This window comes from Hyperolius riggenbachi, chromosome 6, assembly GCF_040937935.1.
Source record: "Hyperolius riggenbachi isolate aHypRig1 chromosome 6, aHypRig1.pri, whole genome shotgun sequence".
Lineage (NCBI taxonomy): Eukaryota > Metazoa > Chordata > Amphibia > Anura > Hyperoliidae > Hyperolius > Hyperolius riggenbachi.
The window spans coordinates 264654246-264677894 of NC_090651.1; the positions used below are offsets into that span (position 1 = coordinate 264654246).

At 44.6% G+C, this 23649-nt stretch overlaps 1 protein-coding gene across 9 annotated transcripts in view; it reads left to right on the top strand.

Moving 5' to 3' along the window:
* Positions 1-23649, top strand: part of TTC12 (tetratricopeptide repeat domain 12) — a 308494-nt gene that overhangs the window by 40614 nt on the left and 244231 nt on the right. For all 9 annotated transcript variants that reach the window (XR_011022127.1, XR_011022128.1, XM_068240772.1 and 6 more), the window contains exons 5-6: positions 289-366; positions 10647-10768. Coding sequence is in view for 7 of the 9 variants with exons in the window: in XM_068240772.1 (XP_068096873.1) it covers positions 289-366; positions 10647-10768 (200 nt within the window). In the remaining 2 variants the exon portion in view is untranslated. The remainder of the gene's footprint in view (positions 1-288; positions 367-10646; positions 10769-23649) is intronic.

Here is a 23649-nt window from a genome sequence, read left to right on the forward strand (position 1 = left end):
CAAATCAGCAGACAAGCTTGCTGGGTGGGGGTCCCTGAAGTAGGTGCCCCAAAAGTTTATTGTTGTTCTGGTGAGGCTAAAGCCAATCAAACTGCTAATATTTGGGCTGATTTGGGGTTTGACTTGAATCTGAGAAACAAATCTAGTAATAATGAAGTGGGACAGTCAGGACAATATGCACCATGTGTATGTTAATGCTCAGATTGGCAAGTCTCTGCCTATTGTCTTGTTGGTTAAAATTACAGTATAAGTGTACATCCTGGTTTTATCTGTATTGTTTACTTCCAGAGAATGTCCTTGCTCACCTGGAGAAAGATGCCAATGAACGTGCTGAAAGGCGAAGACAGAACAAACAACTTGCAAATGGTAAATGAGAATACAATTTGAAATACTACAAAGTTACCACTAATTTACATTAAGAAACGAATTTATACTTTGAGAGATCACATTGAGCCAACTAGCTAGATGCTGTATCCCTAGTAACAGTGGCTGTTTGAGGAGGGAGACCAGGGTTCGAATCCTGGCTAGGGTCCGTACCTGTTCAGTAAGGAGTTCAAGGCCAGACTTCCTAACACTGCAAGGTGGCCTCTTGAGCGCCTCCCAGTGGCTGCAGCTCAGGAGAAAAGCGCTATACAAATGTTCAGATTATAGTAATAATAACAAATAGCCATGTCTGTCAGGCACTTGTTATTGCATACTGAGAAACAGAGTTTCCCCCAAAATCTTTTAGTGACAAAGTTGAGTGTTAAGTGCTTGTCTGCATTTGCACATAGGTACAGAGCAGTACATTTTGGTTGGAATCAAGTCAGGGCAATGCGTCATCTTATTTTTAGCACGCCATAGTTGCCGTTACCCCATGTGTAACCACTTCTTTTTTTGAGGGACAAACTAGAATTATATTATTTTAAATGCATTTGACAGGGAAGAAGAAAAAAATGAAAACAAATCACAATTTCTCAGCTTTCAGCCATTGTAGTTTAAAAATAAAATGTGACACATTTGATTTACCCATTTGTCCCTGTTATTACAATGTTTAAATTGTGTCCTTAGTACAATGTATGGCGATAATATTTTATTTTGTGTTAGGGGTGAAGGAGTTAAAAAATAATGAAAATGTATTTAATTTTTCTATGGTAAGTGTGTATAACGGTGTATTTGGAAGTTGTGTTGCTTTTTGTAACAATGTGTTAGCAAGGCAGCTGATATCTGATTATTTGGTGAACTGCAGTATCACAAATAATACAGATATACAAACAGAGAGCGTAAAGGCCCATACACACGTCGGATTTTAGCGAACGACCCGTCGTTTGAACGTTCCGTCGTTCGGACGTTTTCGCGTCAAATCCGACGTGTGTACAGACTATGGTTCGCGTGATAAGACTGGTTACCAACGATCCGCCGGGCGGATCGCTGGTAACCAGTCTTATCACCCGAACGATAGTCTGTACACACGTCGGATTTGACGCGAAAACGTCCGAACGACGGAACGTTCAAACGACGGGTCGTTCGCTAAAATCCGACGTGTGTATGGGCCTTAAAGCTTTATAGCACGAGTGTAGTGATTGGTGCAAACAGTATTTTACTGATAGGAGATCAGCAATAACCTCACCAGTGGCGAGGGCCCACTGGTGAGAGAGAGTAGTCAGACTTAACCGATAGGCAGCAGACGGGCAGATTGAAGTACAGAATCGACAGGCAGGTTCAGAGTGAGGTTCAGGCAAAAGGTCGGCAACAAGGTCAGATGAGCAGAGGTACAGAATCGACAGGCAGGTTCAGAGTGAGGTTCAGGCAAAAGGTCGGCAACAAAATCAGATTAGCAGAGGTACAGAATCACAGGGCAGGAAGAATAGTCAGAAACAGGCAAAGAGTCATACACAGATAAATACAATGATATTGAATGCTGCCAGGGCCGGGACAAGGTCCACCATCAACAGAGGCTGAGCTGCCCAAGTGCGCCCCCCCCCCCCGTCCATCTCCGCAGTAAGCAATGGGGGGGGGGTTGTCAAGGGCATCGCATGATGCCCATGGTACGGGGCTGGATTTCTACTTTCCAGTACCCAGGGCCCACTTTTATTAACTGCCCCCTCTGAGTCTAAAAGTATACACACAAACTATAACTGTCTCTTGTAGGGACCAGAATCCAATTCCCAGGGTGACAACAAGCTTATACAGACACATCTCTTGGCTACAGCTAAAGTGATGAGTGCTGTTGCTGTGGGGAAGGGGAAGAAGGAACACAATGATATGACTTCTAGCTGGTGGGGTAAGGAGGAGAATAATGCATTCAGCTGTTGATTAAATATCTAGTGTGTGCTATATAAATACATATTAATAATATGGTAGGACATTAGCATTAGACTATGACTATGGTAGGATTAGATTGTGAGCTCCTCTGAGGACAGTCAGTGACATGACTATGTAGTCTGTAATGTGCTGCAGAAGATGTCAGTGCTCTATAAATACATAATAATATGGTAGGACATTAGGCTATGACTATGGTAGGATTAGAGTGTGAGCTCCTCTGAGGACAGTCAGTGACATGACTCTGTACTCTGTAATGTGCTGCAGGAGATGTCAGTGCTATATAAATACATAATAATATGGTAGGACATTAGGCTATGACTATGGTAGGATTAGAGTGTGAGCTCCTCTGAGGACAGTCAGTGACATGACTCTGTACTCTGTAATGTGCTGCAGGAGATGTCAGTGCTATATAAATACATAATAATAATGATATGGTAGGACATTAGACTATGACTATGGTAGGATTAGAGTGTGAGCTCCTCTGAGGACAGTCAGTGACATGACTCTGTACTCTGTAATATGCTGCAGGAGATGTCAGTGCGATATAAATACATAATAATAATAATATGGTAGGACATTAGACTATGACTATGGTTGGATTAGAGTGTGAGCTCCTCTGAGGACAGTCAGTGACATGACTCTGTACTCTGTAATGTGCTGCAGAGGATGTCAGTGCTATATAAATACATAATAATAATATGGTAGGATTAGATTGTGAGCTCCTCTGAGGAGTCAGTGACATGGCTATGTCCTCTGTAATGTGCTACAGAAGATGTCAGTGCTATATAAATACATAATAATAATATGGTAGGATATTAGACTATGGTATAATTAGATTGTGAGCCCCTCTGAGGACAGTCAGTGGCATGACTATGTACTAAGTGTATCTAAGTGTATCAGTAATGACCGCTTTAAAGCGGACCTGAACTTCCTCTCAGCACTAAAAGATAGGCAACAGCATAAGAACCTTTAAAGAAAAACCTCTTTGCTGCAGCTAATACAAATCTGATACAAATCCTGCAATAAATCTGCACTGTTTCTACTTCCTGCTTTCATGGAAGCAGACATATTGATAATATCCTGTGCTTTCAAATGAGCTTATATGCCTTATCTGCCATGGCAATCAGGTGGCACAGGGAATAGATCAAATTACAACTTTGTATTAGTCACAGATAATGGGGAATTACAAGCTTTGCTCTCTAAATACATACAGGGTTCGTTTCTCTATATTTTCCTTTTGTCGTGTGCAAGAGTTCAGGTCCACTTTAAAAGGCAAGCACTGATGGGATGCATCTGGAGAGGGAGATATTTGAGGAAAGGAAAGATAGGCTAGAGGCAGAGAGGGGTAGAACATTTAGAGACAGGAGGGGGGGGGGGGGGAGGTTAAGGGGAGATATAGAATGAGAAGAGAGGAATGGAGAATGATAGGGAATGGGAGAGAGAGGAAAGAGGCATAGATGTTGACAAAGAAGCCAGAATCATGACAGACCTGACACACAGCCCAGCTCTGGCCTATAATCAGTGGCGGCTCCAGGAATTTTTTTTAGGGGGTGCTATGCAGGTGCTGGACCAATTTCCGGGGGAGCTGACGACCTGCGGCGCGCGATGGGTGTGGCTACAACCTGCGGCGCGCGAAGCGCGCCGCGGCGAAAAAATGGGCGTGGTCATGACCGGATGAGGGCGGGGCTAACTGTAATTTAAAGTGAACCCAGGGTGAGAGTGATATGGTGGCTGCCATATTTATTTCCTTTTAAACAATACTAGTTGCCTGGCAGCCCTGCTGATCTATTTGGCTGTAGTAGTGAACTGAATTACACCAGAAACAAGCCATGCAGCTAATCTTGTCAGTTCTGACAATATTGTCAGAAACCCCTGACCTGCTGCATGCTTGTTCAGGGTCTATGGTTGAAAGAATAAGAGGCAGAGGACCAGCACGGCAGCCAGGCAACTGGTATTGCTTAAAGGGAGATAAATATGGCAGCCTCAATATTATTCTCACCTCGGGTTCCCTTTAAAAGTGCAACGCAAAGACAGAGGGCCCAAGTTTTGGTGACCCTTTTCCCAGAAAATTCACATAATTGTGCAGGTTTTCTCAAGAAAATACACGTAATGTGAGCAGATTTTAACAAAAAACACGTCCAATGACCCCAATATGCACAATCGTTATCAGATATGGCCCCAATATGCACAATCGTTATCAGATATGGCCCCAATATGCACAATCGTTATCAGATATGGCCCCAATATGCACAATCGTTATCAGATATGGCCCCAATATGCACAATCGTTATCAGATATGGCCCCAATATGCACAATCGTTATCAGATATGGCCCCAATATGCACAATCGTTATCAGATATGGCCCCAATATGCACAATCGTTATCAGATATAGCCCCAATATGCACAATCGTTATCAGATATAGCCCCAATATGCACAATCGGTAGCAGATATGACCCCAATATGCACAATCGGTAGCAGATATGACCCCAATATGCACAATCGGTAGCAGATATGACCCCAATATGCACAATCGGTAGCAGATATGACCCCAATATGCACAATCGTTATCAGATATGGCCCCAATATGCACAATCGTTATCAGATATGGCCCCAATATGCACAATCGTTATCAGATATGGCCCCAATATGCACAATCGGTAGCAGATATGGTCCCAATATGCACAATCGGTAGCAGATATGGTCCCAATATGCACAATCGGTAGCAGATATGGTCCCAATATGCACAATCGGTGGCAGATATGGCCCCAATATGCACAATCGGTAGCAGATATGGCCCCAATATGCACAATCGGTAGCAGATATGACCCCAATATGCACAATCCGTAGCAGAAATGACCCCAATATGCACAATCGGTAGCAGATATGACCCCAATATGCACAATCGGTAGCAGATATGACCCCAATATGCACAATCGGTAGCAGATATGACCCCAATATGCACAATCGGTAGCAGATATGACCCCAATATGCACAATCGGTAGCAGATATGACCCCAATATGCACAATCGGTAGCAGATATGACCCCAATATGCACAATCGGTAGCAGATATGACCCCAATATGCACAATCGGTAGCAGATATGACCCCAATATGCACAATCGGTAGCAGATATGACCCCAATATGCACAATCGGTAGCAGATATGACCCCAATATGCACAATCGGTAGCAGATATGACCCCAATATGCACAATCGGTAGCAGAAATGACCCCAATATGCACAATCGGTAGCAGAAATGACCCCAATATGCACAATCGGTAGCAGATATCGCCCCAATATGCACAATCCGTAGCAGATATGACCCCAATATGCACAATCCGTAGCAGATATGACCCCAATATGCACAATCCGTAGCAGATATGACCCCAATATGCACAATCCGCATCACCTGAAAAAGAAAAGAAAAACCCATTTACTCACCTACAGCCAGAAGACCTTCTTTCCCGACCTCCTGTCCCGAGTCCCGACCTCATTGTGGCGCGCAGCGCCCGCGCGCCCACGATCCTCTTCCTTCCCGACGTCACCACGAGACTTCCTGCCTGCATGCAGAGAGCAGGGCTACGGGAAAATGGCTGCCCGAAGTCTGCAGAACAGGGCTCCGGGCGGCCATCTTACCGTAGCCCTGCCTGCTGCTCCGTGCTGCCGGTGTGTGAACTGACTTGGCGTCTTTTAGACGCCTGAAGTCAGTTCACTCCAGGGGGTGCTTTGGGGGTGCTTGGACAATTCTAGGGGGTGCTCGAGCACCCCCAAGCACCCCCCTGGCGCCGCCCCTGCCTATAATGCTGCAGTTATTCCTATTATCTATCTAGCAACCCCCACATAGTAATGCAGCAGCTTCAGGGACAGGGAAGAAGGGGGGAGAGAGAGGGAGAGCTCCCAGCTGTGAGTGTCTCATGTACACTCGTGGCAGCAGCAGCATAAGGGAAATGGATCCATCAGTAACAGGCAGTGTGTGCTGCATGTGAGCAGAATCATGCCTGCATGCTCTGCTGTGAACACTTCTCCCCCTTCCTCACAGAGCCTCTTCCCCCCCCCCCACCACATAGCTACCTGTCTTCCGTCTCCTTCATTCTTGAATTGCCCGGGTTTCTCTGTGCTCAGCCCCGCCCCCAGTGTCACAGAGGAGAAGACAGGAGGGGAGGGGCGCTCTCCTCTCTACGCACACAGGAGAGGCTGGGGACAGCGAGCAGCACTGCAGCAGACAGCTGATTGATCTGCTCCTCTCGTCTTCCCCATCAGCCAGCCAGCATTGCAGCCAGTAAAGTGGTGACTGAACGCAGCATAAACACAGCGGGGGAGTGCTGGGCGGCAAGCCAGGCACAACACAGACCTGCTCCTTGCGCCCCACCCACACTGCAGTAAGCTCCGCCCCGAGGCTCCAGCCTCTCCAGCCTATGTGTCGGCCCGGCCCTGAATGCTGCTGATTACAGCTATCAAAGGTCTGAGCGCTAACACGGAGTATCCGCAACAACAGACAATGAGCAAATGACATCTCCCAGCTTAAATACAGAAAGCAAGTTCAAGCCGCCTGCCCAGAGGGCTGAACCAATCAGCAGCATGTGATTGGCAGGTTGGTGTCAGCTGACCGCAAGATCAGCTGACCCGTCTCCTCAGATTATAAAGGTCCTGCCGCCCCGCCCACAAGCGTGCTGACCTAATTTGATGTGCAGAGGAGAGACCTGTCCTGCCAGGGGCTGTGCAAGATGTCTGAGAGGCTGCAGCGGCCGCCGGGGTGACGTCAGACGCGGAAGCGGCGGACGCAGCACTCTCCGCTGGTGAGGTAATACTGCTATTCCTGACACTTTTTGGCCACGAGATGGTGCTATACTAACTCTGTTTTCTAAAAATAGAAAACAGAACCAAGTGTTTACATGTGTTTACAGGTAATGGTAGTACAGAAGCGCCAAAAGAGTATTTCTTTAAAATAAATAAAATGAAGTAGGTAGCGGTGGACTTACCCCTCCAAAGCAGAAACAAAAATGCAGTTTCAGGCAAAAAAACTATTTATTTACATACTACGAACAAGGTTCAACGCGTTTCGCGGGTATATCCCACTTCTTCAGGCAATAAATAGGAGCATATAACTGTTGACAGTGTGCTGAGTACGTATACAGACAACCAGTATATAGATTTATACCCCAATTGTTTTCTTAAAATAGGTTTTGTCTTAGATGTATATCAGTGTACATACATGTCCATATATCTACACACACACACACACACACACACACACACACACACACACACACACACATATATACATGTATATGTGTCTATATGTAGATATATGGACATGTATGTACACTGATATACATCTAAGTCAAAACCTACTTTGACAACACAAGACAAGACAAATAACATTTATATCGCGCTTTTCTCCAGCGGACTCAAAGTGCCAGAGCTGCAGCCACAAGGACGCGCTCTATAGGCAGTTGTAGTGTTAGGGAGACTTGCCTAAGGTCTCCTACTGAATAGGTGCTGGCTTACTGAACAGGCAGAGCCGAGATTCGAACCCTGGTCGCCTGTGTCAGAGACAGAGCCCTTAACCATTACACCATCCAGCCATCATCCAGCCACTTTATGAAAACATTTGCAGTATAAACCTATATATTGGTCATCTACATAAGTACTTAGCACACTGTCTTCTGTCAACAGTTATATGCTCCTATTTATTGCCTGAGGAAGTGGGATATACCCGCAAAACGTGTTGCACCTTGTTCGGAGTATGTAAATACATTTTTTTTTTTGCCTGAAACAGCATTTTTGTGTCTGCTTTGGAGGGGTAAGTCCACCACTACCTACTTCATTTTATTTATTTTAAAGAAATACTGTTTTTACTCTTTTGGCGCCTCTGTACTACCATTGCTGTTGTTCTACCCCTAGTGGAGGGGAATATCTCCTTTTCCCGATCTACAGAGAGCGACTTCTTAATCCTGAGCGGGGACAGGTCTAATCTCCTCACCTGCCTTCATAGTGGTTACCTGGATGGTAACCCATGTTTGTGAGTATAACCTATCTATACTTACCTTTTCATACCCAATTCACACTACATACTACAATATACTTGGCTCTCTGCGTCTTCCCTTATATGTGTTTACAGGTGTTTATAAACAGGGACTAGAAAAGTGTGGCAGAAGTTGCTAAGTGGTTAATGCCCTGGTTGTGGCTCATGGTTTTTGAATGTATATTTAGCCAGGGATTTGCTTGGAGGGGGTATCAGCCAGTCTTTTCCTGTGAGCCCAGAGCTGATCACCTGACTCCTCACCCCTAAACTTTCTGCTGCTGAGTTTAACTCCTTGTAGCCAGCACTGCTTGTAATAAAGCAGTGATGCAATGTACACAAAAAATCCATTAAAGTGAACCTCCGGACTAAAAATCGACTCAGCAGCACTGAAAAGGCCTGGTGTTTCTTTAACAGTTTCACAGCATCAGAACTTTGTTTCTCTTATCCAAGCCTCATTTTTAGCTGCACAGAAGAAAACTGCACGGGCTTTTTTCCCCTGATGCTGTGCAAAGCATGATGGGATTTCTGTTGTTGTTGCTCTCGTTCTGCTGTTTTGGTGCAATTTTTTTTTCACATTTTGAATTTGACATTTGAAGCCTAGCGTGTGCAGCTGGGAGGGGTTATCAGGACACAGGACAGTTGGAACTGTGTCTCCTGCTCCCTGTCACCTCCTTTCAACCAAAAAGATGGCTGCCCCCATGACAAAGATGACAGCCCCCAGGAATCACAAACATTTGCCTGTTCTTTTAAAACAGGGTGGGTAAAAAATTATATTACCCATCTGTTCTAATTAACATAACTAATGTAACTTAATGACAGTATGTTTGTTTAGGCTGAAGTTCCCCTTTAAGGTGAGCTTGGGCTTTAACTTTATAATTTTGCATTCCTTTATTATGTTTTTATTTCCACCTGAACAACCATTGCAAACAATGTAGCTTATGATTGGAAGTGTATTCATAGCAAGAGTGAAGTGACTTATTATTGACTTATTATTACAACATAAAGATATTAAAGGGAACCTTTCACCTACAACTGAAGGGCATGCACTTTGTGACCAAGATCAATATGTAGCCAAACTATTTACTAGTAACATAATTGATGACCTATTTTATTGAGTTAGATGCCTGAGTTAATTTCCTTTAAAATGATCTATAGTAAATTAATTAGGATGCTCAGTTTAAGTAGCATGTCCATTTAAAAAGGGTATCTGCAAAGCAGTTACAGTAATGACAAGTAATTCCCTGAAAACGGCTTTTTCTTGGCCTCTTAGCTTACCCGTCAACAACTAAATTGTGTCCATTTGTATAGTAGGCTCTAGATTTATATCAGAGAGGCCTGTACCAATTAATGTAAAATGAGAATGTTTCCGGCACTGATGTACCTCTGGCTTCATCCAATCAGACCCAACATGCATTAGCATAGCTCATACTGAAATTACTAAGGCCATACAGGTCATGCTAATTAGACAACATGGTGATAGTAATGGTAAAGTTGCTGTGTGCTACCTGGGCATGGCAATCTTTAGGTACTGTAGGTTAGTGAATCAGGGCCCTTATCTCTCTATCTCAAGATTTATCTCTCCTTATCTATCTTAACTCATGAGTTAGCAGTTTATACACCCCGATTCTATAAAGGCGCGTACACACGCCTGATTCACTCAAACGATGGGTCGTCAGACCCGCCCGCCGAGCAGATGAGTCAAAGCCAGCCTTATCAGCCTGCCAACAGACTGTACACACGGGGAAACAATCACATGACTGCTATGGCAGAGATGGCAGATAAGCTCATTTGAAAGCACAGGCTGTTAACAATCTGTCTGCTTCCATGAATCAGAAAGTGGAAACAGTGCAGATTTTTTTTTAGGAATTGTATCAGCTGTAACAACATTTTTTTTTTTTTGTTTAAAGGTTTTTATGCTGTTTTGTATCTTTTAAAGCAGAGGGACGTTCTGAGTTCAGGTTTGCTTTAATTCAGCTGAAAAATAAACAGAAGTAATGACTCTGTAAACTTTTCAACACGAAAATGTTTTCAGCAGTGTTTCCTCAGCCAAATAATAGGGCTTCGCATTTTACATACTTTTTAGGAAAGCAGGCTGAATTCCGCAAGCTTTCTGACTGCCTCATTAGCATAGATACCTGTACTAGTTTTTAACACTTTCAATAATGCAATACAGGAAAATAGAAAAGAACATTAGGCGGTTTCATAGTAGGACTAGTGCTATTGATTCCTATGTTTATCTCATCATGTCACATGTCAATTCAGGTACCTTTTTTATCTCATACTTATCTATTGTATATCTCATTTCTTATTGAATAGCACTCAAAGATTTAGGTAATGAGGCATTTGCCAAAGGCGATTATGAAACTGCAATTCAACGATACAGTGAAGGACTAAAAAAGCTGAAAGACATGCAAGTCTTGTATACCAACAGGGCCCAGGTAAGGGAACTTACTGGCAGTATAAACATAATGACCATTATTGCTATTACATATTTACATAGAACTAACATTCTTTCTTGTTTAGAAAATGATGATCAAGTCACAATACTATTCCTCAGCAGATCTTAAAACCTGATGTCCCTACGTAATGGTGGGGTGGTGCCACATGATTTTATAATTTTTTATTTTGTATATTCTGTCTGTAAGTCTTTGTACACTGGCCTGTAATGTTCAGTGCAAAAGCCATAGATCTCCAGTGTTGGGTATGTATGAATTTGGTAGCATTCAGTAGCAATGATGCATTTCTGCTTAGTGGATTGCTTTCTGCTCCTGCCTCAGCTATGTGTCAATCATTTTATCAGCAGTTACAGTATTTGGCCCCTAACATTTACCTAACACTAACCACTTACATTTTTTACACTTTAGGCTGGTTTCACAGTGGGACGTTACAGGCGCACGTTAGAGCAGCCTGTAACACACCCCACCGCACAGCAATGAAAAATCAATGGGCTGTTCACAGTGCCCACGTTGCGTTACTTAGTAAAGCTGCGCCATAAAACAACGTACTGCATGCAGTACTTTATAAGCGGCAGAGCCGCGTTAGACTGCTTGCACATGCTCAGTAATGTTGGGGAGGAGCGGAGAGCGGCCAGGCACATGGCTAATTAATATTCACTGCACTCAGTGACGTGCAGTGTTTACTTCCTGGAGCGGCCGCTCTGTGCGGCGATTGGCCGGGCGGGACAACGTGATGCCACATGCGTCCAAGAGTACGCATCACGGACGCCAGAGTGAGCTGCACAACGCGCCTCACTCTGACGTGCACATCAGAGAGCACCAGGCGTTGCGTTAGGGGCACGTTATGCGACCTTAAAGTCCCCTAAAACGCAACGTCCTGGTGTGAAACCAGCCTAAAGGTAGCCATAAATCGGGCAACTTGCGGCACATCGACAATCCGGTTTGATTATTATAATCGGAACCGCGTGAAAATCAGTGCCTCCAAGTGTGTGCCTGGCCAACAATGCGACCAATTTTAGCCTGAAATAGGTCACATATATCAGTCGGACATGCTGCAAGATGCAGGGCCATCGTGGTCAGTCGGGTGCGTAGCGGTAAACGGCAAGTGATATCGGGATGAGCGATGAATGAGACAAAACCCCTTGCGCTGTTGTCCTAATGTATAAGGCTAGTTCCACACTAGGTCCGTGACAGATCAGATCCATTGGAAACGGATCCGGTTTGTTTGTTTGTTTTTTCCCTCTGTTTTTGTGCTATTTTGGTGCATATGTTTCCAGTCCGTGAAAACGTATGCCCAGGAGGAGGCCGCCATGTTGGAGGGTTATAGCAGCCAGCACAGGGGTGACAGCGGTAGGCGGGGACCCAGGTCCCCCGTCCCCGCTACCCCTCCAGCTACTTTGCGCAAAGTAATTAAAATGTTGCTATGCGGTGAGCGGGAGCTTACCTTCACTTCGCTCGCTCGCGTCGTCACCACCTGCAATGCCGCCCTCTATACTTCGGAGGGCGGCATTGCAGGAGGTGACACGGCAAGCGGAGGAAGTAAAGACGGTAAGCTCCCCGCTTGCCACATAGAAACATTTGAATTGCTTTGCGCAAAGTAGCTGGAGGGGTAGCAGGGACGGGGGACCCAGGTGAGGAAGGGGAGTGTCCCCGCCCTATCCACCGACCGCCGACCTGGCTGCTATCACCCTCCAGCATGGTGGACCCCCCCCCGACTCCGCTGTGACACAGAAACAGATCCGTTTCTGTGTCCAAATTTGCCTGTGTAGATGGGGATTCATTTTCCCATTGCCTGCCACTACCCCTGCATGTATCAGGATCCAGATCCGTTGCGTAAAAATGCAGCAGATCCGGACCTTCTGTTCAGGTTTTAAAAACGGGTCCAAGGAAACGCAGACGAATCTGTTTTTTTTCTTGGGTGAAGACTGCTGCTATTTTTAACATTGCTATCTGTGGCTCAGTTTTTAATCAGGGCTGAAAAAAACGGAGCCACGGATACGTTTCCAGACCTAGTGTGCACCAGCTCTAAGTGTATGTGCATTTATACATTATCTGTCTGTGACGCAGTGCCAGTCCAGCGCCTGAATCCGCCCCTCTTCTGTTAGCTCCATACACGTCGCCGTTGTGCAGCACGCTGGTGTGTGATGTCACGCACCACTCTGGCGGCGTGTTTGGGGCTATGGAAGAGCAGCAGATTTAGAAGATGGACTGGCACTGCAGCACAGGACATTTAATTAGGTGTAAATACACACACACATTTATACATTACTAGCTAGAGCCCGCCCGTTAAATGGGTGCTAGGGCAGTGACGCAACTCCAGGGCGCATAGCCACGCTGATCGCTGTGCGTACCAATGGCCACCCACCCCCCTGGCCCCCTCCTCCTCCTGTCCCAATGGCTACACATGCGCAGTAGCTAAAACGCATGGATACAGGGACAGGAGGATGACGCAGGGGCAGAGGGGTTTTATTATATAGGATGAAAACAGCAAGGAGGCGAGCTCAGATGATTCCTGAGTGATTTCACTATGAAATTCATCAGGAATCAGCCTGCAGAGTATGGGCAGCCGACAGATCTCCCTCTAATTAGATTCGAGCAGAGAGAGATTTGTCTCTTGGTCAAATCTACCCATCATCGCTAAATGTGTGGCCACATTTAGTCTAACCTTTTATAACCCTAATACCATACTCAGGGGCGTAACTAGACATCACTGGGCCCCCCTGCGAAACTTTGGATGGGGCCCCCCACCCCCCTCGCTTTCTGCACAGGAAAACTGAGGACCAATGTGTTTTCCCCATGCAGATAAAAACACTTAGACTTAAAGGAAACGTCAGGCAATCTAAGCGTGAGAGAACGCGGAAAAGCTGCCGCGTGTGCTGCTGAGGAGGCAGCTGATTCCGCGTCCAATGCGGTGGTTTGCACGCGGAAGCATGTGTCTGGTAGCAGGGCAGAACGCGGAAAAGCCGCCGCATGCAACAACAGTAAGGCGGCTGGTTCCGCGTCCAGCGCGGCGGTTTGCACGCGGCAGCGTGTGTCTGGTGTGGCTGAGTCTGTTAGTGCACACAGGCTTAGGAATACACGCGCGCGCGCTGAGAGGCAGAATTCTTATACTGGGCAGAGAGAGTCAGCTGATCACGCCGATCAGCTGACTCCAGAGCAGGATAGCACTGGTGCTATCCAGATAGTGCCGGAGAGCACTACTCCATATATAGTTACTGCTGGCCAGTTGCAAGTTGTCTGCCGTTACGAACACTACGTGGAAGCACTCAGACCTTAGTCAGATCCAAAAGTGTGTTTGAACCAGGTGGACCTGGGAATTCACACTGAGCCAGATTACTTGAACTGTAATTCTGTTTATGCTTTAGCTAGTTCCAGGGTGTAGAGACCAAGGACCTCACACCCAGACTAGGGAACTGTATTATTATTTGTGTTATACTCCAGACTAGTTCCAGGGTGCTGAGACCACGGACCTCGCACTCAGACTAGGGAACTGTATTATCATTTGTGTAATACATCAGACTAGTTCCAGGGTGCTGAGACCACGGACCTCGCACCCAAGACTAGGGAACTTGTGCGATCATTTTGTTATACATCAGACTAGTTCCAGGGTGGAGAGACCACGGACCTCACACCCAGACTAGGCATTGTTTGATATCTGTTATGACTTATTGCTTTCTTGACTACTCCTCTGTCCTCTGATTCGGTACCTCGCATTTCTGATACTCCATTGCCAGACCCTGCTTGCCTTGGATACCGAATCAGCCTTCTGTCTTTGTACTTTATCTGTCCGTGTGTTACCGACCAGGCGTGTCCGACCTCGGGAGCTATCTCTCCCCTTAAGAGATAGTCTCCAGATCAGAGAGTGACATCCACCTTCATATGTCACTCACTCAATGGCCCTTCCTGTCTCCAGCCTGACTCCACCCTTGGAGAGTCTCAGGCTGCTGGAAGGTTCCTGTACTCTCAGAGCAGTGTTCCTTTACTGCCTATATCACCTGCCCAGCAGGTGCATTACTCAAAGTACTACTCTTACACCAAACACTTACATACCCTTAGGTGTCCAGAGGTTAGCAATATATCTGTATTATCGGTGATTCTGCAGATCATCAATAATCAGGTGTATATCTGTATTTTTGGTGATACTGCAGATCACCAATAATCAGATTCTCTCTGCGTGCTGACACCAATCGTTACACTATGCTACCCCTAGATCTACTTACCCGGGGCTTCCTCCAGCCCCTTGCAGCCGACAAGTCCCTCATTGCAGCTCTGCTCCCAGTACACACATACACACACAGCCGTATTATTTTACTACATGAGAGCACATGCTATATGGAGGAACAACAATGACATGCTCAACGTAAGATATAGTATTCAATGTAACTTTGGCAAAACATTCAGAATGTCACTGATTGATACTGTTATTACAGTATCTTGGACTCCATGTGAGACAACAAGCTCTCAATGAAGCAGCAACAGTAAGACATCAATCTCCACTCCATTAGCCCGTGTGATAAGATTCTAGGAATTCTTTTGCTGTCAAGGGAAAGTCTACAACTTTTTTCAAAATGTGACTCCTTTGTTTATAAGGTTGTAGGCAAGTCTTTAGAACTTGTAGCAATGAGAGACAGATGTTTTTTAGGAACCCTAGGGAGCAGGGACAGTGTACAAATTCCAAAGTGTGTGTGAGTCCTTATTTGTGTGGTGGACACATGCAGTCAATATAACAATGGTGTGAGAGCAGAATATGTTTTTTTTTCTCCATGCCCTTAGCTGTGAGTCTCTCAAACTTTCCCCCCCCACGGGCCCCCTGTGTCGTCTGGGCCCCCCTGCGGAGGCATCCCTTGCAGGGTCTATTGTTACGCCCCTGTACCCTATTACCAACCCTAATAAAAACCTCCTTTTGCATGCCTATTCCTAATCTTTCTCTTGAAATCAATGTGATCAAGGGTCTGTTGATGTGAAACGGCTGTCATCACCGGTCTGACTTGTGTCCCCGAATCTACCTCTTCTTCTCCCTTTTTCCTTGTGAGTTACATGCACGGCACATAAATGGATTCAAATCTGGATTGTATGGCATTGGTGGCTGGATATTAAAGTCTAATATCCTGGATGATGCATGGCTGTCTCTGTAGATACTGTATAATATTTCATGCCTGACTTCATTAAAATATGTAAATTTCTGACCTCGTGTCACCTTTAATTGCTTTCTGTGCTTTCAGTTCCATTTTAAAGGTGAACCCTAGTTGGCTATTAGTATCAAAACATCTGCTGTAGTTTATGGAAGGAAAAGACAGCTTTCCTGATTCCTGGACTGTAGCTATAGGGGGATAATTATTTTACTAGCAATTCAACAACAGTCATTTACATATTTTAGCGGCAAAGCAAGTTATGCAAAATATAAAACAAACAAGTGGGGAAAAAAATCAAAAATGTAATATTCTGTTTCCTGACTACAGACTTGTTATCAAATTAGGGATCTTGATTCCAAAAAGGTATTTCTGCCTGCAAATGGGACCTGCAGATTACCAGGGTAAAATACTAACAGATTCTTCTTCTGTCAGCTTTGATATGTGCTGGTTGCTGAACACATAAAAAGCAGCATAAATGCATTCCTGATCTGAGGAATACTACACTTTGGAAACCCATTTACAACCTCTACATGGATTCATCACATTATTATTCCTTGGAAGCGGCTGCATGCTATATTTGTATTCCTTGGTGGTTTGCTTTGACTCCAGATGCTGTTTTTCTAATTCTTCAGACAGCTTTCTCTTTTATTTTTGTTCTAGGATCTATAATCAATACTGTATTACACATTATTTGATAATATCTCTCTTTAGGCACCTACCTCCATAATTTATGTGCTCTCTCCCTAAAAAAAAAAAAAAAAAACAATTGCTGGAGGGTGTATTCATCTTTGTATGTTTGACAGGTTAGAGCATGGAAATTAAATCTGATTTGCCTGTCAGGGTAAAAAACAGTGTTACCTGGTTGATTACACACTTGCAAAGCTGGAAAGGTGAGCTTTTGTGGCGCCGTGGAAGTTTAGGCACCACATAGATGCCATCGTTAAAAAGACTCTGAAGTCACTAAAAAAAGTATTTTTATGTAACAAATATGTTTAATATCTTAGCCCTAACTAACCTGCCGCATTCCAGCCGCTGTAAACTATCTAAATCCCCCCTAACTCCCTGGGTGGGGGAGGGGTGGGGCAATCAGGGCAGTGCTTCTGTGAGAGGCAGAGCTATGAGCCGCAGCTCACCCTCACAGCGCTTCTGTCAGCCCAGATCGCCGCCTCTCCTCCGCCCTTCTTAGTCTTCCTTCAGAGAGGGGGGCGGGGAGAGGCGGAGATCCGCTGCTGACAGATGTGTGTGAGGCAGGGCTGCAGCTCATAGCTCTGCCTCACACGGAAGCCCTTAGGGCAGCAAAATCCATGACCAAGAAAGTCATGGATTTTGCAGGGGAGAGGGAGGGCGAGTTAGGGGGGATTTAGATAGTTTACAGATGCGGGAATGCAGCGATTTAGTTAGAGCTAAGATATTAAACATATTTGTTAAATAAAAAGACATTTTTTTTTAGACTTCAGAGTCTCTTTAATTGTGACTATACATACTGTAGCAATGAAGGTGGTGCCTATATCAGCAGGTTTGATGTGGGGGATGGTTAGGGATAGGCATGAGTGCGTGGTTGGTTAGGTTTAGGTATTGGCGTGGGGGTCGGTTGGGGTTAGGCATCTGTAGGAGGATCGGTTAGGCATTGGCGGGGGGCTCAGTTAGAGTTATGTATTGGGGGTGGGGCAGCTAGTGTCAGACATTGGTAGAAGGATGGCTCATATGTGAATAGGGTTAGGTTTAACATTCGTAATTCATCTGTAAAATTGGATGGTGGCTTTTTCCTGCTTAGACAGGGATCACACATGTCAAAAATGTGTGATTGTGCGCAATGCAAAATCACATGCAATGATCCTCATGCACTTTATGATTTATAGTTTGGGATTTCCATGCATTAAAACATTTGAGTCCCTGCAGTGTTCTATTGCACACCACGTGCAATTCCCATAGACAGCCAGCAGGTGTAGACAGCTGATGGTGGGTGACAATTGCATTAAAACATACATAAGGGTGGTCCCTGCCTCACTGTCACTGGCGTAAAAACAGGGGATGCGACCCCTGCCCCCGCAGGGGGGCCCTGTTATACAGGAAGTCGCGTCAGAGACTAGAGTGAGGAACGCACGGAAGAGGGAAGGAAGGTATGTATCAGCCGCTGCCCGCCGCTGCCCGCACACTTATTAAGCTAGAGGGGAGCGCAGAGGGGAGAGCCCCGAGGCGAGGGAGGAGGGGTACCTTCCCCCCTCTCCGCCAACTGTGGGCATGGCTTTCCCCTCGTGCAGTGACCCCTCCAGCCCCCCAAAACGGCCCGAGCGCGCCCGGGGGGGCCCCGCTCAGAATTTTTGCAGGGGGGCCCGGTGGTGCCTAGTTACGCCCCTGCTCACTGTATGTGCTTATGCATACATTTCCAATCCTTACACAGATTCTTGGAAAGTTTAATGAAAGCAAACACCGCAAGAGTTTTATTGTGGTACATATTTTATTAGCATCATTTGGATCTGAGATTCTAAGTACATTATTTCCATCTTCATAAATACTTTCTTACTACCTCTATTCATTACTGACACAGCCTGTGACACCAGAATGTCTTATACAGAAATGGATAAAGTCGTATTGAAGGCAAAATGCTGAAAAGGGAATAACGTCATTTAAAGCCCACATTGCAATCTACTTTAATCACACATTCGAGCCACCCAGAGAGCTGTTCCAATCAGAACCCCAGTCATTTTACATAATATGGCTGTGATTAGGAGGGCCAGTGCAGCATCGAGGTGTTCTTTGCAACCTCCCAACAACAGATGTGTTTACAAGTATGACAAAAAGACAATTTTATATAATCATGTTATATTCAAAATGCAGCAACTGGAAATGAATTCACTCTTGGTAGCTGTCTTTTAGACAAACCAGTGCATTTCCTTTTTAATTGTAAAACAAAACATCTGTTTTAAAATTTGAGCTGAGTGTATCCTGGGTCCTGTGGGATTAGGCTGGAAAATTACATTTCTGTTGAACTTTATTTTATTATGATAGATGGTAAAATTACTGGCTCGGCAGGAGACATGCGCCATTTAGCTGGCTTAGCGGCTATTGTAGAGCTACTGTGGGCTGAACAAGCCCACAAATTCTGTCTTTGTAGAATCCTGAATCTGAACACCTTTGATGTCAAAGGTGAATAAAACTGAATGCGCTGAATCACCTTGTTCTTTCTGCAGACCCATCTGACAAGTCAGATAATAGCGCAACTGCATGACCCAGGCTTCATCACAGCGCTCAAGGTTTTGGGATTCTTATCTTGCATCATGGTTAGCCTGTAAATATAGAGCAGCAAAAAATTGGCAGCGTTCCTAATCTGGCTGCAACTGAAATAAAACCAACAGAGGTGTGCAGCGACTCCTATAGACTTACAGTAAATACGCACCTTGAATACAAATCAGATGCAAACTATGCACTAAACCCTAATCTAGTTTAATTGAATGCAAACTAATACGCATGGATGCAGCTAGCCAAAAGTAGACTTACATTTTTGTACAACAGGAGAAAATTACAGCGCTTCCAAATGCAGGCTGCACCTGAGTTGACCAGCTGCATAGATGTGCAGAGCTCAAAACATTGGCAGATTACACAACTTGCATTCAAAACAGATGCAGCAGAGGAGGATGTTATCTTCCAAAAACGTTTCATTTAGAAAATGTGTAGACCATTTATGGCTAGCAGCCACTATGTTTTAATTGTTAGTTAGTGGTTAGCTCTCTGCGGTGAGGGCACGTCAATGTCATGGAAGAGTATAGTACTGAACAATATTCAAGCAAAATGTTTGTGGAAGCTAACTTCCTGCAATTGCTGCATCTGTTTTGAATGCAAGTTGTGTAATCTGCCCGTGGCTCTGCACATCTATGCAGCTGGTCAATTCGGGGGCAGCCTGCATTTGGAAGTGCTGCCATTTCATCCTGTTGTAAATATAGAGCAAAGGATAGGATAATTAATAAAGCAACTTTGTAATCATTGCCAAGAGCAATGGGTGGGGGGGTGGAGAAGAGAGAGAAAAGGGGGGAAAGAGGAAAGGAACAAAGGCGGAAAAATGGGACCAGCCATCTCAGAAACCGATAGTCATCTGCGTGGATTTCCATAGCTCCAACATTCTGTTCCATATTTTATTTCCTACTTCAGTAATATTGTTCAGACAGAGCGATTCCAGCTCCAGGAATTCAGAGACCCTATTTTCCAATTCTGTTGGAACAGATGAATCGCCTTAATTACTCTTAAATTGCATTTCTAGGTCTCTCGATGAGGCATCCAAAACTGACATAAATTATGGCAGAACAAGCAACATTCAGTGAATCTAAGAAAACATTTTTGGTAATATTTCTAAAAATTGGCATGCTTTCAAGTGTCTCCTAGAATGTTGCCTTCTGGTAGTTTACTGGTGAGCAGAAGAGGCAGGAAAACATGTGTAATAGGTAGTGAGAAATGAAATAAATTCTTTGGCTGAGCTCTCTGCAGCCTGCCTGCATTGATATTCTAGAGAAAATGCATTATTTTATGTATTTATTTATTTTTTAAAAGGAAAAGTAACAATAAAAAATAATGCTGCCGGTCCCTAACACAAAATAACAATGATGGTATATATCACAAATATACTACTACATCGCATGGTATTGTGAGTTCAGGGGGGGGGGATCTCAAATTATATTATTTAAATAGAGCAAACTATTATAGCCAGTGGTAAGTCATAACTTTCTAGATGTAGCTCATATAGTCCTTAATCTCACAGTGAAACCCGTCAGATGTGTTCCTTTTTGGTTTTGGAAAGAGTAGAGGTGGATTGGGACATCTGTCAGACCTTTATCACTCTCCTCGTCCCTAATGAAGTGACTGGATAGTGTATTAGTTAAAGAGTACCTGAACTGAAAATTAAAAGTCAAAATAAACATAAACATGTCATACTTACCTCCTGTGTAGTCTACTCACCAATCTCTTTCTCCTCGCCTGCGTCCTGTTTGTCCACTGTGATCAGTGGAATTCTCTGTCCTCCATTTTGAAAATGGCCATTATCCCATAACAGCTTCCTGGTCAGCACACTGTTAAACTGTAATATCGCTCACTTGAGCCATAGGGAAACATGGACATTGCATTGCACATTCAGTTGTAAATGACAGCAGCTGATATTTAACTGACTGCAACTGATATATTTTAGTTCTGACAAAACTGGAAGTGATGACTGTAAGAAGCATATAAAGCAAGCCTCCCTAAAGTACATCTGTATGGAATACATACATATAGTCATCTCAGAAATGTTGGTTTAGACAGATATTAGAAATAACTAGGCCTTTGACCACAATCTTTGTGGTAGGTAGATGTTTTCCTAAGAGCATTAGCTCTACATGCTCTGCTGGATGGCAGATGCAACATCCTGTGGATTGTCACCTCCGGTATCCCGCTGTTCTGCTGTTACACTTCAGGTAGAGCTATATGATAGGAACTGATGGCGAGGCAGTATGTTATATTTATTTGCAGCTATGTGTTTATTCTAAATAATTTTACTCAGTTCAGGTTCCCTTTAAGAGCTCTGCCTCTGACTCACTGGGTTAAAATCTCTTCTCTGCCTGCTCAGTAAGCCAGCGCCTATTTAGGGAAGAGAGCTTGAGCAAGACTCCCTAACACTGCTACTGCCTACTGAGTGCACCCCAGTGGCTGCAGCTCTGGAGTCCGCCAGAAGAAAAGCACCATATACATTCAATGTTCTGTGTCTTGTCTAATGGAGAAATGTACCATTATTCGTGTACTCATTGACCATATCCCTGGGGCAGATTATCAGCTGCTAATATCCTTCTCACAAATGTAAACTTGACCAAAGTTTGAACCTTTACCCTGGCTTCTAATTCTATTTTAAATGCCATTTTCTTGTACAGTTGCGGAATTATTGTGGAGCGATGAGTGGAGTGTGTACTACACAACTCTTTGTTTTGGGTCGCTGTATCTGGCAGTCCCAACTCCATCTAAATCCAGTTAGCTCTCCAGCACTTATAACTGTAATGAAGCTAACAGATCCCTGTAGCGATGACAGCTGCTGGAAGATCATTAATATTGAAATGGATGTAATTTACATAGACCTCTACTTATACACCATAATTCATAATAAAGAAAGGCAAAGATGTGTTTTAAACAAAAAATATAGACTGATTTAAATTCTTTATGTAGCTTGTTTAATACAGTTTTTTTTTTTGGGGGGGGGAGTTACTGAAAAGTGATTGTGTTGAAAATAAAAAGTCCACAGCCCAAGGCACATGTTGCATACGAGTATGGATTTGTCCTGACAGTAAATATAGAGCTTGTACGAAAAACAATACAAGGGACCCCCAGGTAAGATTTTACGTTTTCAGACAAACACGGCCTGAACAGTGATGCTAAAATTAAAGGCCAAGTGAACTTATTCCAGCAGCAGCCCTACTGGAGCAGTACACCTGAAACAAGCATGTGGCAAATGCTGTGTAACTTAAAGTGAACCCAAGGTGGGGTTCTGACAATGCTATCCACATACAGAGGCTGGGTCTGCCTATACAGCCCAGCCTCTGTTGCTATCCAGATCCCCCCTAAGCCCCCACGCTGCCATCACGCAGCATGTTGCAACGGGCTGTGTTTACCTCTGTACTGTCAGTCTGCTGCTCCCCTCGCCTCCTGCATAGCTCCGGTCCCCGCCCGCGTCCCTTCCCTCCCCGCTGATTGGAGGGAAGGGACATGGGCGGGGACTGGAGCTATGCAGGAGGCGGGGAGAGTGCCGAGACTGACAATATAGAGGTAAACACAGCCCGCACAGCACGGCTGTGATTTATGGGTTATCGCAGAGCGCAGGGGGGGCTTAGGGGGGATCTGGATAGCAACAGAGGCTGGGCTGTATAGGCAGACCCAGCCTCTGTATGCGGATTTCATTGTCAGAACCCCACCTTGGGTTCTCTTTAAGTCAAACATCCAATCTGCATGCTTATTCATGGTCTATGGCTAAAAGTATTAGAGGCTGGGTCTGCTGAGGATCAGGACAGCCAGACAGTTTGCATTGTTTAAAAGGAGATAAATATGGCAGCCTTCATATCCCTCTCACTTTATCTGTCCTGTAAAACACAAAGCTCACGTTTATTGTTTTTTTTTTTCTTTTTGGTTATAGTCTGGCTGTATTAAGAGCATATAAGGCAAGCCTCCCTAAAGTACATCAGTATGGAATACATACATATAGTCATCTCAGAAATGTTGGTTTAGACAGATATGAGAAATAACTAGGCCTTTGACCACAAGCTTTGTGGTAGGTAGATGCTTTCATAAGAGCATTAGCTCAACATGCTCTGCTGGATGGCAGATGCAGCATCCTGTGGATTGTCGCCTCCCGCATCCCGCCGTTCTGCTGTTACACTTCAGGTAGAGCTATATGGGGAGAAAACTTATTTCATTCTACACTTTGAAGGCTCACAGCCCTTTGAACAACATCTAAATGGCATTAAAAGTTGAGAGCATATAAAGAAAGCAGAGCTGCTTGTCTCTTGCAGATTGCAGTTTCCTAGTTAAAAGGGCCATCTATGCAATTCCTGCTGCCCAGTCAGCCTTCTACATAGTACAATTGTATATTTAGACCATGTGGTTCAAGGGGGATTCAAGAGAACGAGGATCACAGCACAATCTCCCCAAAAATGCTGCATGCACCACGTTTGCGATGGAGCGGAATTGCAAGTGCCACAGTGTGAATTTATCTATAGGGATACATTG